This window comes from Taurulus bubalis (assembly GCF_910589615.1).
Source record: "Taurulus bubalis genome assembly, chromosome: 12".
NCBI lineage: Eukaryota > Metazoa > Chordata > Actinopteri > Perciformes > Cottidae > Taurulus > Taurulus bubalis.
This window is the reverse complement of record NC_136600.1, coordinates 684185-701203: the sequence shown is the minus strand read 5'-3', so window position 1 is coordinate 701203 and position 17019 is coordinate 684185. Positions and strand designations below refer to the sequence as shown.

The 17019-nt window shown below is 44.8% G+C and overlaps 1 protein-coding gene across 1 annotated transcript in view; it reads right to left on the bottom strand.

The window, feature by feature from the left end:
* Positions 1-1346: 1346 nt before the first annotated feature.
* LOC306745180 (oxysterol-binding protein-related protein 10-like) overlaps positions 1347-17019 on the bottom strand; it is a gene marked incomplete at its 5' end in the record, with an annotated part of 57770 nt that continues 42097 nt past the window's right edge. Inside the window, 7 exons of the mRNA XM_079227932.1 lie at positions 1347-1430; positions 1955-2108; positions 2768-2950; positions 3919-4105; positions 10030-10555; positions 12313-12477; positions 15349-15467. Of these exons, the coding sequence (XP_079084058.1) occupies positions 1386-1430; positions 1955-2108; positions 2768-2950; positions 3919-4105; positions 10030-10555; positions 12313-12477; positions 15349-15467 (1379 nt within the window). The 3' untranslated portion in view covers positions 1347-1385. The remainder of the gene's footprint in view (positions 1431-1954; positions 2109-2767; positions 2951-3918; positions 4106-10029; positions 10556-12312; positions 12478-15348; positions 15468-17019) is intronic.

Here is a 17019-nt window from a genome sequence, read left to right as displayed (position 1 = left end):
CAGTGATCCTGATTCTGGTCTTACCCGGTTCAGATGGCCGACACTGAGGAAACATTATTGGATGTCTAATCTTTGAGGAGATGGAGTTTTGGTTTGACACGCCTCGTCAGAGGTAGAGCAGCTAGTGGGAGGAGCCAGAGGACCGCAGGGCCGACTCGAGTTCAAGTTACGGCAAGGAACTGAAATCTGGTCCCGATTCTGCTGTCCCAGGTAGACACAAAGGCTGTTTCTGTGAGCACCACAGCTTCATGTTGTGAGGATCTGCAGCCGCCAGAGTCGCTTTGGAAAACCACTAATTTTAATGCAGCGGGATCTGACAGGCAGTTCTGGTTCTGGTTCTGGTGGTCCCTCAGCTCGCGTCCCCCCAGTGCGTTTCCAGCTGCAGCGTCTGGAGTCCAGGAATAGGTCGTGCTGGACCACGTGAAAGATTCTGAAGACCACCACCTGGTCTCGTGGCTCAGATGCAGGTCAGATACAGGCACCAGCGTCACATGGAGTCGGTTTCACAAGCAGCTAAACGATCCTTAAAATAACTTTAACAAACCATCAAATTTATTAAAAGATGGAAGTCTGGTCAAAATGTTCATTCGAACATGAATCGCCACCGTGATTGAGCCGGTTCTCCCAAGTCCCATAAATAACTGAGAATCATCTGATGGACAAACTACAGGTTCCTGCATGGAGAGACACCATGTCCATGTTCCAGTGAGATATTTATCTGGATTCACTTCCTGTAACAAAATGGCTGACTGGAGGCTTTCATGAGATGTCATGACACTGAAGGTGGACCTCAATATGAAACATGTGTCCCCAAAAAAGAGCTCTGCGTCATATGAAGTGGAAAGGAGTTCCAATACAGAGAAGATGCAGCTACATCTTCATCTTCATCCCAAACCTGCTGCTTTCGGGTTGTTTTCCAAGAGTTCCTCATCCTCACAAACACACACATCACTTAAACGTTGCAGTCTGCGCTATTTACTACATATTGTACATATTGTACTTGTACATATTGTACAGTGAATTGTGTAAAACTGTAGTGACACAGACAATGTTGTTTAGTACTTTGTGCAAACGACTAAAAAGGGAAGGGGGTCCTGTTCAGTCTGTAATCCTGTGATCTCAAAAGGGGCTCTCTGATTGGAGACTGGAAGCATGTCCTTTGGTTCCATTTGTTCTTCTCCACTTGTCTTCTTCTCCACTTGTCTTCTTCTCTACTTGTCCTCTTCTCCACTTGTCCTCTTCTCCACTTGTCTTCTTCTCCACTTGTCCTCTTCTCCACTTGTCTTCTTCTCCACTTGTCCTCTTTTCCATATCCCCTCTCCTGCCGGCCTCCATCGCTCCCCTCTAATTGTCTGGGATTGGACCGCTGCTTCCGAGGCTCCTGTTCAGTGAGCTTTCCACAGAGGGTTGTGGTACACCCAGCCTTCTCCCTACACACACACACACACACACACACACACACACACACACACACACACACACACACACACACACACAGAGTAAGAAAACCTTTTTTCTTGACCTGGTCTGTTTGTTATTGTGTCAGTTCGACTACATTTATGTTGTGTTGCCTTTAAGGGTGAGAAAAAGGAAGAAACCTACGACTATTAATAATATTATAATAATGATGATAAGAACATTAATGTAGCAGTAATAGAAATGTGATAATAATGACAGGAGGCGGGACCACGTCACAAGTCACATGACTTATCACGTGACTTTCGTACTTGCATACGTTTTAGATTAATAAACTATATTTGCTATGTTGTTTTCTGCCGAGTTGGTACAACCCGTTGAGCTTTTATGGGAAACGTGCCCGCTGGAATCAATCGGCTTTTTCTTTGAAGTTAGAGGTTGACTTGGTCTCATTACTGCGTGGGCTGAGTTCCTGAGTGTGATGGCAAATAGACCTGTTGCATCACTGAGTGATGTCACTGGCGTGGCTCCTCCTCACCTCTTTAATAAAGTAGCTGGGTTTCCAGGCCGTCTTGGCGGCCGCTCTCTGCTTGCCCTCCCTGCGCTGCCTCTCTTCCAGGCGGTGTTTGTGTTCTGTGGCTGCGTCCATGTTTCCCGCCTTCAGCGACGCTGTGACGTGCTGCCAAAGACGCCTACAGGCAACGGGAAACGCAGAGCAGAGCACCTGTTAGGATGCTTGGGCAGCAGAAGACATGAGCAGCAGCTTGACCTTTATGTGAGCGTTTCACACGCATCCCATGTGCTCAGGTTGTGGTACTTGTGCAGTCGGCATTCAGAACGCTGCGTTTTCCATTGAGGCCTATGGGCTTAATGAATGAGGATCTTTATTTACATCAACCATCATACAGTGAAGGGGTCAATAACTAGATTTGGTAATACCCGAGCTCACCGGAAGCTGATGAACTCGTTAATGCGTGCTAGTTATTGGATGCCTGGTGTAGCTGTGTTATACTGACCTCGCTGACCTGAACTGTAATAGACATGAAGAGTAATGGAGAAAAACAGCAGAATATAAGGATTTATATTATAAAACTACATAATTTCCTCCAGATTGTCTGCCATAATTTCTATCTGGTCTCTTACTGTTATACAACTACTTTCATTGGATTTTATATATATTATCTGACAACTTAAAATGCTGGAAGCACTGAAAACAGTGTTTAGCTGTAAATGAAGAACAAAGAACCTGACGTGTCAGCTAAGTTAAGCTAAGCTAAGTCCTGAATAGAGCACTCGTAACACTGACAGCATCTTTTGATTCTGTCATTTAAAAACAGAAACGCAGACTCACCGTGACCCAAACGGGTTCTGCTTCTCTAGAGGCTGGATCTTTTTCTTAATGATTGGCTGCTTGGAGGTGTCAATCACCTTGCTTTCCCCGTTGCTGTAGGTGAACTCCAGCAGCCCGTTCCACTCGCCCTGGGCCTTGCACACCACGTTCCCTGTCTGGTGGTGCTTCACCTCTGCCGTTACTCTGTGAGGACACAGAGTTCTTTAGCATTCGTGACTGATGAGCACACACACGGAGGGTGGTACTGCATCCTATTATTATTAATATTATTATCAGTCACATTTTGCACAGGTTGCCATTTGTATTTTTTGCTTTGAATGTGATGCCTTTCAACAAATACTGATCAGCATATTCCAAACAGCTAGAAGAGACACTTGCAGGTGTCTGGTCATTGTGAGCGACCCAGTTGTCTCAGAGCCATTCTAAAATGGTAAATGTTTTGTTGTACCATTCCACTATTATCACACCATGGTTGATACTAAACAGTCTACATTGTCCTCGATACATTGATTTAAACACTTCACTCCTAAAACATGATCAGACTCACAAATAAACTATTTAATAATGCGAGCAGACCACATACGGGTCCTCTGTCCCTTCCATAACTCCATTGGCCTGCATATGATCAAATGCACAGATAACCTATGTAACTGTGTGCAACACCTAGACCACCAGACGACTGTCTGTCTGGCCTAGAAGGGACGAGTTGGCTGAGGTTGGACCTTCAGATCCAAACCAGTTCAACCTTGAGTGCAGGTACGGACCGGATGGACAACCCTGAAATGTAACGCCTCCGGCCGTGGAGGCATACAAAATGCTGCAAATAAACAAAATCACTCAAGAAACTCAATGCAAATGCACATTGAAATACAGAAAGTAACGTAATTGGAGTACTAATTATGTTTGGCTTTATGCATATATGCTTCGGCACACACAGTATTCACATAGACACACAGGCAGTTTATTGCGGTCACAAAGTTTGAGTTTTTATACAACTACCCGGCGCTCGTCTATATAGCACCTGTAATTCTGTAATTTCTTGGCTCCAAACCAATTTGTGTCTGTGCTGAGGTGGGAGGAGAGAGTACGCTTTTGGTGGCTTTTTTTGGCACAAAGAAGGGTTTTTGGGGGCCAGTTGGCTCTCTGCCTACCTGTGTACCTTTCCTCCGTAGAAGGGTTTGGTGTGGAACGTGACGGTGGCAGAGTACCCACTCTTGGCACAGTTGATAGTGACCTTCCCTCCAAGTTCCACCCACGGCACAGTCAGAATGGAGCGGGCGTAGGCACAGGGCAGTGTGAACACATACTCCTCATCATGTTCCAACAAGTACAGCACACCTGGGAAACAGGACAGATTTAAAAGAGCGACAGCAGGAAGAAACACCTGCAGATGCTGTATTGGTCAGTAGCCCTACACTCTGGTACCCCTGGAGTCTTAGTCAGGGACACTCGTTACATTCAATGTCTCTTTTAAAACACTACGGCGTTTACAGGAAACATACAGCTTCTGCTTGTTCCATGCAAAGGTCTTTTTCAAAGTAAGTGAACTCTATTTTTAGGTTTACTTGCGCAACAAGCTACTTGGTTCATCTTAAAGATCGTGCTTTGGGTTAAAGTACAGATGTTTGTTACGTAAAATAAGAGGGTTTTTATGTAACTTCCCTTAGTGCGGAATTTAAATAACAAAACTACAATAAAATAAGTCAACATGACTTGGTTTCACACAGGACTCAGACATTGGTCTCCTGGGTGGAAGTTAGGGTTAGGGGTCAGGATGGCCAAGAGTTGGTATTTGTTATTGTAGATTTAATCTTGTGATTAACACAATAATAAGACATTCAGACACCATATGAATCTGCAAAGACCAAGCATAGCAGTTAGCTATTGGAAGTGGAGTAAAAACAATATTCCATTGAAATGTAGTGACGTTGACATATAAATACAGATGTTGAGTGTTTAGGTACAGTGAGAAGTGCAAGTCAGTACAAACACGTTGTATTTAGCTACATTCCACCTCTACGTACAGCTCAACTCAGTGCACATGTGCAATGCAAGCCCACACACTTCCTCTTCTTTCTCACAAATTAATCCAGTTTAGAAGGGAGACAAAATGACCAGGGCTCATTAATCCTGACATGACCTCTATTTCCAGCAAAAGTGTGGCTTTGTGTTATATTCTTGGAATCCCTCGAGATGAAAGTCTCACTTTTTTTATCGGCGTGTTGCAAAAGTAAAAGTAAAAGCGTTATTGGATACGTTCCTTATCCCCACAAACATAAACGGAGATGTAAAACCCAATCTGCCTCTGGCTGCAGAGTTATTTCAGCCGGGCTGCCCTGCATTGAATAAAATAACTCAATATTTACTGGATGGATCCTTGACGTTTCATACAGACATTCATGGTACCCAGAGGATGAATCGTACTGACTATGGTGATCCTTCAGTTCCTGTGTTAGCTCTGGCTCTGGTTTAGGCTGCCTGCTGTGCCTCGCTCCCTACTGCTTATATAACAGACAGCTGCCCTGTACCCAGTCTGCCATGGGCCCAGGTCGGACACATAGACATCTGTTTGCCCAAGACACACACATATGAACTATTTAGGGGTAGAAGTGACTAGGAACTTATCAGGACTATATAGGGCAAATTATGATAGGATTAACCGAGAATTATTAAAAGATATACATAGATGGACCACACAAACATTGAATTTTAGCTCAAGGATTGAATTAATAAGAATGAATGTTTTACCCAGACTTTTGTATTTGTTCCAAGCATTACCAATAGAGATTCCTCGAACACAATTCATAGCATGGGACAGGATGATATCCAGATTCATTTGGGGGGGGAAGAGACCAAGAGTGAGATTCAGAACTCTCCAGCTAAAGAGGGAGAAGGGGGGCCTGAGTCTGCCGAACCTGCAAGAATACTTCCACACGGCCCAGCTGAGATAAACTGGACTATGAAGCAAAATGGAAAGAAATGGAAAAATCATTTGGAATGTACCCGATACAGAGTATAATAGAAGATAAGGAAACATTTAAGAAAGTTAGAGATCAAATGGATTTGATCACAAAATTCACCTTGGAATTATGGTTCAAATTACTTAGACATAATAAGGCGGAGAAGAACGCAAACATATTGAAATGAGTTTTAAACCAGCTGGGAGCGGTAGGGGATTCGGACGGTGGGCGGAGAAGGGCATTACGGCATGGTGCACACTGGTGGAAAAATTATGGGAAACGGATTGAACAGGAGCTCTCTCTAGAAGTGAACAAGGTGGTAAGTAATGATTGATGCATATAAAGGGAACCGGGTTAGAACTATAACTACATTATAGAAGGCATTGATGGATGACAAAAACGCAACAGGGTACATAAAAGAAAAATGGGAAAGAGAATTTGACATGGAAATATCTGAAGATGAATGGGATAAGATGTGGGAAAAACATAAAACAGCAACCTGTTCGCGAGCTTGGAGAGAGTTTTCCTGGAAAAATCTGATTCTTTATCACACCTAAAATATCAAATAATGATTCTGAAACAAGAAAGTCATGTTGGAGAAATTGTGGGTCATCTGAAGCCAACCATGCACATATATTCTGGAATTGTCACAAAAAAATAGGGTTTTGGGGAATGGTCCATAGGATAACACAAGATATTCTGGGATACGAATTCCAAATGAACCATAAGCTGATGTATCTGTGTATGTACACAGAGAATGAGGTACATGATGGGGACTTCTATCTATTCAAGATACTCATGGATGCAGGTAAAAAGGCCATTACAAGAAAATGGGGGACGGAAGATCTACCCACTCAGACCCATTGGGTGGACACAGTGGGGGAAATAAACATTATGGAAAGACTGACACAGGCTACGGCTGACAGGATCACGGATGGACAGCAAATGGAGGAAGTGGACTCTATGGCAGTTGACACAGACTTGATATGACAGCAGGTTTTTTATTTTTTTGTTTTTCATTCAGGTTGTCGATGTTGTTGATGACTTGTATTGGTGTAAAGAAAATGGTAAAAAAGACACACACATATGGAAACACACTTCCTAGCCTAAAAGACCCACAATGTCCTTATTTCCTGCGGTGTGTGATTCCTTCCCCCAACCTCCAGATTTGAAGTTGGTTGTGTGCATCCATGTATGTGTGTATTTGTGCATCTGTGAAACAGAGACCCACATGCTGCAGTCAGTCATGCCCACACAGCCAGACAGATGAATCCAGGTTGTTATGTCATAAATAAAGGACAGGAAACTGGTCAAAACAGTTCAATAAGTGGCCTAGCTGATGGACTTCAGCAGTTGCCCTTTGTACTGCGTGCTACTCTGGGTGAGCGCTGAACGAGCGTGTGAACGGTGAAGCGTGTGAACGGTGAAGCGTGTGAACGGTGAAGCGTGTGCGGCAGCCTGGAAGCGTTACAGTCGTGTTCAGCAGCAGAGGGAAAGTGGGCCAGCTGAAATGCTTTCCAGATCTTTCCATCACTGACTAAGAGGACGTTTGGGCCTTTTCTAGATGTTCTTGTTAATCAGTGTGCCACATCAACATTAGGGTTAACATTAAGTTTAATTATGACATCAAAAATAACAAACCTGTCATTTAATGTCATGCATACAGCATAGAACAGAACAGAACAAAGAATACATCATCATTATAAAAATAGTTTGGAACTTTGTGTTTGGTAGATTATTTCTCTATTGTAACAAAGCTTCTTGTCATTACATGTTATACTTTTGGAAAGCCTGTTTATTTCCCTTTCAAACGGTGGCCCAATTGGAACATGCATTTGTGTGATGAGCAGCACAGGTATGAGGGTGAAAAATTTGCCAAATCTTCTCTGCCAAAGCCGAACAGCTGATTCTGCTGTTGCTATTGACTCTTGTTTGGTGGGTTGGATGATTGAAGTCTATCAGTAATAAGTAAGAAAAAAGACATATTGGCAATTTTACAATGGATTAATTTAATAAGCAGTCAGGAGCCTCAGTAGCGTGTAGAAGAACCATCCACAGCCACAACAGCCTGGCTCCTACTCCTCATGGTCACCAGCCTGGTGAACACTGCTATGGCTCCTCCTCCTCAAGCAGGATCTGTTTCAAGTCACCAAAGTGGTTGTGTTGGTCACTCCAGCGTGAACAGCACCCCCAAGCTGATCAACAAGTGTTCAGCTGGTTGAGGTCAGGACTGCTGGAGGCCGTTCCAGTCTCTCCTCCCAGACTCTGCACGTCTCTGATGAACCCGCTCTGTGGGGGCGAGCGCTCACATCTTGGAGGATGGAGTTCGGTCCCAGACTGGGAGCAATGGGATTGCTGCTGGTTGCAGAATCTCATCTCGATATCTCTGCATTGAGATTGCCTCCAATGAAGCACCTTTGGGGAACCGGAGGCTCAAAACAAGAGTTCAACAGCAGAATCAGCTGTTTGGCATTGGCAGAGAAGATTTGGCACATCTGTCATGAGCTCAACCCTCAGACTCAGCTGATGCATGTTCCTCACTAACAGGGCTCCATTTAAAAGGGAAATAAACAGCTTTCCAACGGAATACAATGTATTGACACGAAGCTTTGTTACAACAGAGAAATAATCTACCAAACACAAATTTCGTGGGGAAAAGCCTCAACCTGCGTCTGGCAACGAGTGGAGGATCCGTTGTCCCCTCAGCTCCTGGGACATGGAGTAAAGGACGTTCCCCGTGGCATCTATCACCAGCAAGTATTTGTGTTTCTACATCTGTATGTCGAAAGGTATCATGTGCTGTGCGGCGAAGGGAAATGAGCTTTGCCTTACGCCGTTCCACAGATTCAGGTGCGTGACACGTACAACAGCTGCTGTTTATCCTGTTTACCAAATGACCGAACTTTGGTAACAGTGAGACGTGATGAGGAGGGGTGATGGAGGCTCACTGTCGGCCTAATTACAGCTAGCTTGCACTGACCCGAGGCGATGCCAACCTCACTGGCCTGCTTTCCTTCTCTCTCTCGCTCTCTCTCTCTCTCGCTCTCTCTCTCAAATAAACAAACACACACACACACACTTTACAAGTTACGTTGTCCTAAAGTCCTATGAGTGCAGCAGTGGTCCTAGCAGTGGTTACTGCTGCCAAAAGGCAGTGAAGCTATTTGTTTAATCCATTTACATGATATAGGCTTTTTATATATAGGATTTTCCATAATACACATTCTATTTCCATTTGAGAGGATTGACTGTAGTGATGAACTCAATACATGCTCAGGAGGTCACCGTGTCCTCGCCTGACGTCGTGCGACACGTACACATGAGCAATACGATTGAGGATAGGATTCTAGTTTCTCAGCAGCCAGGCGTTGGCTGTGTGAGAGGTAATCAAGGTGAACACAAAATGCAAACATGCATGATGGCACTGTGTTTTGCTGAAACACTTTTCCAATTAGAAGCTGCAGATGGAGCACACGTACGAGTGCTGCTGTGGGGATGTAATCAGCTGAGGGAGGCTCTGCACAGCCTGCAAACAGCTGCGGATGTCAGATTGTGGCAATGATTAACCATTTAATCCATCTGACAACAGACTGCGCTGACATTTTTAGTTTTTTGTTATTGTTATTCAAAACCCCACTGACTTCTTTTAATAATGATCCAAATATGTCTCCTGGTTTTTGGTTTTGTATGATATCTTTCGTGCGTTTTGCTACACAAGACAGAAATACGTGTACATTTCCAATCATCGCATGCATACGGTCTTTCCAAAGCAAATCACGTAGATAGGTTGAGGAAAACATCGGCGTTTGGGTAAACATAACAACAGAAGTAAGTCTCCTGTATGGGCTGGCTTATGCAGTCTTTATACTCCCTCGTTTATGATTAAGTGGATAAGATAAGCAATGATTTTCGGGGGAATCTATGAATTACACAGCATTGTTTTTTGTAAGAATATCTAAGTACGCTGGACGATGGTCAGGTGGTTTAGACCCACCATCCAGCCCAACCTTTCCTCCCGTCACGGGCTGTGTTGCTCTCTATATTATGTCCCCTTTCCTGGCTCACCATTACGTGGTGGACATACAAATTGATAATGTGGGTTGGATACAAATTACAGTGCATTACTGTCTGTGGGTACACAGTGTACAGTGTGCACACTATCTGCACTGCAGCAGGGCATTTGAATACCAAACAAATGGAAAAAAAACAGCTTTGCAAAGTCAGGAGAATATCAACATGCAGCTATGTTCCTTGTGCAACTCTTTGAAAATGCTCTGGAAATCAGGCTACACGTTCTCTTACCTTCCCCGACCATGGACACTCCAACAGACATGCCCAGGAACTTGCTCTTGGTCCAGACATGAGTGTTGACACACATCCTCTTCTCCTTGCACTCGCAGTAGAAGCCCGACACAGGTGGGTGGTGGGACACCTGCTCCGCCACAAACCGAACCCGATAGCAGTCTGAGTTTCTTCTGCTGCTGCTGCCGGCCGTCCCCCTCTGAGGGGACCCAGCAATGGTAGAAGGGGCTGTGGGTGCAGAGTGGGGCGCGGTGCAGTTTGTAGTCCTGAGAGGTCGAACGCGGTCCCGAGGCACATACCAGGAGCAGTGGAAGTTCTCCCCCAGGATTGGGTTGTAGGGCTTCTTGGCCACGGCACCCTTCCGGCCCTCGTGAAAGGCTGTCAGGTAGTACTCCACAAAGCGGACAATGCGCTCTTCTGGCGTGCAGCCAGAGGTGATGGAGAGGAACATGTCGGGGTGAGCCATGAAGTTGGCGTACACCTCCAGCAGGGAGCGCTTCTCCAGGATGAAGGTAGGGAGCACCACCTGGCAGAGGGATGGACAGAGATGACCACAGAATTGGAGGTGTGCATGTATAATCTACTGTGTGGTCATTGTGCAGACGTCCTACAGTTGTGGTTATATAAAAAAGATAGAAAGTGAAAAGACGTGTTTTTGCTTTAAACATGAAGGATTCACGGGTGCTTTGAGGACACATGAGTCACATTATCCATAATGTGACTCATGTGTCCTCAAAGCACAAGGGCTTCTTATGATTGCCACTTTGATCTTGCATTTTCTTAGGCAATCAACCAACATTTCATACTGCCAGTCCATCTCAGGGCTCACATTCACACCTACCTTAAGTTTAGAGTCAAATTAATGTGCATGTCTTTGGACTGAAGCCGGAGAACCCAGAAGGAATTTACGCTGCCACGGGAAGAACCAGGAAGAAACCCACGCTGCCACGGGGGGGACCCTGAAGGAAACCACGCTGTCACAGGGAGAACCTGGAAGGTACCTACGCTGTCACAGGGAGAACCTGGAAGGTACCTACGCTGTCACAGGGAGAACCCGGAAGGTACCCACGCTGTCACAGGGAGAACCCGGAAGGTACCCACGCTGTCACAAGGAGAACCCAGAAGGAACCCACGCTGCCATGGGGAGAACCCAGAAGGAACCTACACTGCCAGAGGGAGAACGTGCATACTCCACACAGAGGGACCGCCCGGACCGGGAACCGAACCCAGGCCCCTCTTGCTGTGAGGTGACCGTGCTAGCTACCACACCACCATTCAGCCAATTCCTGTTGATTTTACTTGTTAACAGCCACACACACACATATCCCAGCTAAAGCTTGGTAAATCAATAAAGTTCTATTATGGTAACATGCTCGATGTGTATTTGAGGCCGCAGTAGAATCAATAATGCGATAGCGAGCACTGTCCATCTCTTTCCTGACAAACTTCATCAGGGGACAAATGAAGTGGCCCATCTGGATTGTACGTCCACTAACTGCTTCAATGGTGAGGTGTGGTTTCCTGTCATGTGATGGGGAGGAATTGTAATTTGCAGAGACTCTCTATCGGCCTTCAGATTACATAAAGTCAAGCATATATACATACATACATAGATGTGGAGTTTGGATCAAGCCCCACCGGAGAGCCAGAGTCAAAATGTGGATCCCTTTCACACGAGTCAATATGGACATGGCAAGAGCAAATGGTTCTTTCATAATCTTCCTCCAGTCCCTCAGGTATCAGAGGTCAGAATCCCCTTCTGTTGCACATCGTCGGCACATTATCCCTGTGATCCAGCGCACTGGTCCAGCAGTAATCGGATTGAGCTCACTGGTCTGAGAGAGTTATCACAATCACATGACCAGAGGACATCTGATTGCTAACTACGACCGGAAACCGGAGAGGCGGAGGCAAGTGTTGAACTAAGACGGAACAAAGACAGACGACATCATCCTTGTGTATTACTTACAGCACTGGCCCAAACACAGACACTAGTTTCACAGTGGCACATTGGGGATGGGTTCACACTCCCAACTCGATAGTCTTTGCCTGCTCTGTCGGCTTGGAAAGGCCCCGGGTGGAGGCTCTGACCGTGAGCTTCACCGAACCCCAATGGCTTCACAATGGCTCCCAGTATTGTTTGAGAAGGAACAGACAAGGTTGTAGCATGGCGCTGTGGAGGCCTGATGTCAAGAAGCTTGGACAAGGGCTTTCTGGTTGAAGGTTTGGTCTTGTCACACTCTACCTAAAACCTGAATGATGAAGGCAGAACCTTATACTTACCCGTGTGAGGTCCATGCCAAGTTTCAGCTGGGACAGGAGGTGAAGCATGATGCTTCTCTGGTCATCCAGAACTCCCAGGTCTTCCTCCTCATTCTCCTCTGTGTCGGTGGTCTCGTCGCAGGGATCCAGGGTTTCTGAGCTGCTGGTGTGGACCTGCTGCTGTCCCTGGTGGAGGAGACACAAAGGACTGTTGGTCAAGCTAGGAAGAAGGCGCCCTTGTGCAATAGAAAGCACAGATCGAGGAAGGGTGAGGAGAACACCAATGCATGTAGGCAGACACAATGCACATTATAACTCTACTTCTTCTCTGTGCTTTCTCGCCTCTCAATTTTCCATGGATCGTGTCTGTCTGGAGCCGGTCCTGCTTCCTGCCTCCTGCCTCAATCCTCTTGCCTCCTTGGCCTTGCCTCCTGCATCCTACCCTCCTGCTTCCTGCCTCTTGCCTTCTGCATCCTACCCTCCTGCTTCTTGCCTCCTGTCTCATACCTCTTGCCTCCTGCCCTTCATGCCTCCTGCCTCATATTCATGTAATGTGCTGTAACTCTGTTACGTTGTTCATTCTGGTCACATGACATCTATTGCTTCTGTCCATCTGGGGAGAGGGATCCTCCTCTGTTGCTCTCCTGAAGGTGTCTTCCCTTTTTCTCCCCGTAAAAGGGAGTTTTTCCTGATCCGATGTGAGGTCCCGGGACAGGGATGTCTTATGTGTACAGATTTTAAAGCCCTCCAAAGGCAATTTTGTGATTTTGGGCGATACAAAATAAACTGAATTGAATACACATCAGCAAGTTCCATGATCAATCCTATACGTACGTCCCATACATACGTACGTATAGGAAGAGCAAAACCAAGTCCAGCTCAACGAACACTCATCTTGTATTTGTTAAGGTGTACACTGGGTGGCGAAAAGGAAGGGTAAAACCCTTCCACATACCACACATTGCCTTTGCCTGTTTCGTTCCAACGCAGGAAATACAGAAGTATCCTTTAGATCAGTGTTTTTCAACCTTTTTTGAGCCGCGGCACATTTTCGACAATAAAAAAGTCCCGCGGCACACCAATAACCCAAAAAGTTACAAAATGTCACATTGTAACATAATACAGCATATATGGTAGGAAACCAGATTGCTCCATCAGACAAAACAAAAAAGTGTTATCACTTTGTTAGGAAAATGAAAATAAAGTTATGCAAAAAATAATTAATATTTAGTTACTACTAAATAGCTTATTGTGGAAATCGTTATGATCACTCTGCCTGTTTTACATGTATTGTCCACTTGGTGGCGCAGTAGAGCAAATGAAGCTCCATGAAGCTGCGGCACATGAGCGAACCAATTGGATGGAAAGCTTCAATGCTTCAGGAAGCTTCATCTCGCCATCACTAGGAATAACTCCTCGTGAAGCCATCTCACATCAGTGTGCAGCAGGAAGTCAGAGTGGCCGCAGTCCTTCCCCAGATGCGCACGCAACAGCCACCTTGAAGTGCTCTCCCTCGAATAGACTTTGTTGCCACCTCTGTGATCTCTCATGTTTAGCATTGTAGCGCAGAATGCTTGTTGGTGTATTATGCAATGGTAATTAAGGAAGTCGGGGAAAACATCGTCCTCCGTGCACTTAACAATAAATCCATTCAAGCGGCCGACCATTGCGGGCGCAGCGTCCGTGGTGGTTGACATTCATTTTCACACTGGGAGCTGGGTTTTGTTGATAAAGTTTATTTTTTAATGCCATGCGATCTACCTGCACTACCTCCGTGATTTGAAGACATTTCCTTCAGGTGTTCCTGAGATGAGGTCACGTGAGGTCCCAGCGTATGGAGCTGGGCTTTGAGCCATGATGCCAGATAATATGTCTCTGAGTTGATACCACAAAGACAGTGCTGGCTCGTCTTCATCAACACCAGACCACCAGCCATGTCCTTGGCCTCGCTGCACAGTTTTGTGCCAAATACCCACATCTGTTTGTCTTATCAAACCCTCGGCTAGATGACCTCATCCTTTCAAGATCTTCTTTGAAAGACTAACCTCACAAAATAAATTACATTTTAAAATGGGAATATCTGTACTTTGCAGGCTGTAATCTAAAGATGTACTGAGGGCAATGCTCCCTCTAATTTTTTTCAGCACTGACCAAATTTTTTTTTTCTGAGCGCACATTTCAGCACTGTGAGCAATTCTCAACCACGCGAAAATGACCACAAGCCTGCGTTAGCCTTAGAGGATTCAAAGAGATGAAATGCAGCAAATGCATCAATATGTATACAAGGTTGATATTTATTCAACATCCTTTATAATGGCTGGACTTTGGGAACATTTTAATGATGGTGTTTTACCTGTCAGTTTAGTTGAACTTAAAGGATCTTTGTTGAACTTCAATAAGGGGAGGTTATGACTGGTTCACTGGTTATGACTGATAATGATATATATAAAAAATAAAAGTATCAAAGGTGTTTCGTCATTTCTCAGCAGGTACAACATTTAAGTGGAACTGCATTGAAAGAAAAATGCACTGATGTCTGTCTGTCCAGGTTCAGTAAATGTTCTATCTGCGGAAAAGTTTTCCCTTATGTGGTGTAAATATGTTTGAGAAGAGATTAATAAATAAATAGTAACATGTGCATCCTCAGTTTTAACTGCAAAATGTATTAACTGAACTGAAAGACTCATCTGTTGCAGCCATTTACCCGACATCAGATCTTGTTGCATTATGACAATGCTAGATTACTGAAGTGATGAAATAAAATATATAATTACATTTATATGTATGATGGTTGGGTGCAATATTTTGTATGTGAGGGTTTACACAATAAGCATTTGGATGAATGCACTTGAGAGTCAAACAAACATTAGAACAGAAAGTAATTAACTTTGGTCACCGAAGCAAAGTCAATGCATCGTCAAGCAGGAAGCACAGCATATAGAGGTGAGGACTAAAGATATTGCACAGCTGGTAGAATGATGTTGCCACCGTAAATTGGCATTGCAATTTACATAATGATCAAGGAGACGTATGATAAATTAATGTGGTTTAAATTACCTCAGGCGGGTCCTGGTGTGTTTGGGTGGAAGACGGCCAGGTAGACGAGGAGAGAGGTGTTTGTGCGCCGTTGTTCACCTGCTTCTCAGAAAGAGATCTGGACCTTCCAGAGGAACTATCTGAGGGAAATATCAAAGCCACCAAAACAATTAATACAACGTTCTTGGAGTCTTACTAGTGGAGAGGACAACATGTAAACTCTGGCAGTGGGTCATTAAAAGGGTGTACAGTATTACCTCGGGTGGACTCGGGTTATCCAGCCCACTTTTTTGAACTAAGTGGGCTGGATAAAAGGTTCACCTTCTGGAGAGCAGGAATATAATACTCAATATATCGCAGTATCGTGATAGTATCGCAAAATCGAATCGTGGGACCTCTGGTGATTCCCACCCCTAGTATAAAGTAGTACAATTATGAAAGTGCTACTACTCTTTTCACCCTCACATAATGTGTCACCCAGTTGTCACCTTGTCTTTTGCTGCAATGTGCATTTTTCACAAATATGTGATCTTCAACTAAATCAGTTAGTTGCAGGCCCATTTAAAAAGATAATCTGATATTCCATACAACACCTTAATCTGTAAAGTAACCGTTAACTATTATTATAGTTACTCTTTGTGAAAAATTTAATGGAGTAGAAGTACAAAGTAGCACAAAACTAAACAAACATCTCAATATGTTAACAGCAGTTGAATACATGTACTTAGTTACTTTGACCACTTGATTGATTAATTGTTATTCTTTGTCAAACGATAAAGTTGTATTATTATTTGTTTTGTCATATCTCTTCCCTTGTGACCATACATTGGCGTGTCCTAATTAGTAAGGCCTGTGCAGTAAGGCCTTTGCGATCTACACATGTGCAAAGCGATCTAGCTAACGAGTCAGAGGGAGGAGCCACTGCCTATTTCAGCCTGCAGTGACCGTGCTGGAGGAAACAGTATCGACAGTTCTGTGTTTGCAACAATGAGGTCCAGCCAGCTTCTCGTGTTGGGGTTTGTGCTTGCGTGTGTCAGCTTCAGTGCTGCTAGATTCCTCAGAATGACAGCACCAAACTACATGGGAGTTGATGTCGAGCCAGCAGCAGCAGCGGCTGAGAGAGAGAGCCCTCCAGGAAGTCTACTCAACAAGCTGCCATGTTCCGGGCTAGGCAGCTCCAGCCGGTGGTGGACTCGCTGTCCTGGAGGTTTCCAGAAGATCCAGTGGATTCGGTGACGGAGAGCCCTGTTGACTTTGAACTGCGGTGATCAGAGACGATCAGAGAAAAAAAAAACATGTCTTAAAGACCCAAAAACCTGGATGACCTGCAACTTCCTGATAAACTCAGACAAAAGTTATTTTACTTGGCCCAGAACACCTTTAAAATCAATTATCGAATGATATAATTTCTCTGGATGACAAGATCCAGCACCAATGTAATGAATCTCAGAGTTATCTTTGATCAGGACTTGTCCTTTAACTCCCACTCCTGTGCAGCAGGAGATGCTATGCACCTAGTCAAGTTGGTTGCGATCTGCACTGTATAACACTTGGACCTTCTGTCCTCCCAGCCCCGCGGCGCATCTCACCCTGTCTGGCCACCCGAGGCGCGATGGAAAGCAGGTCTGTGCTAGCTCGCTGTTAGCTCGCAAGCTAACTCAGGGCTCTCAAGTTTTTAAGACAGGTAAGCGT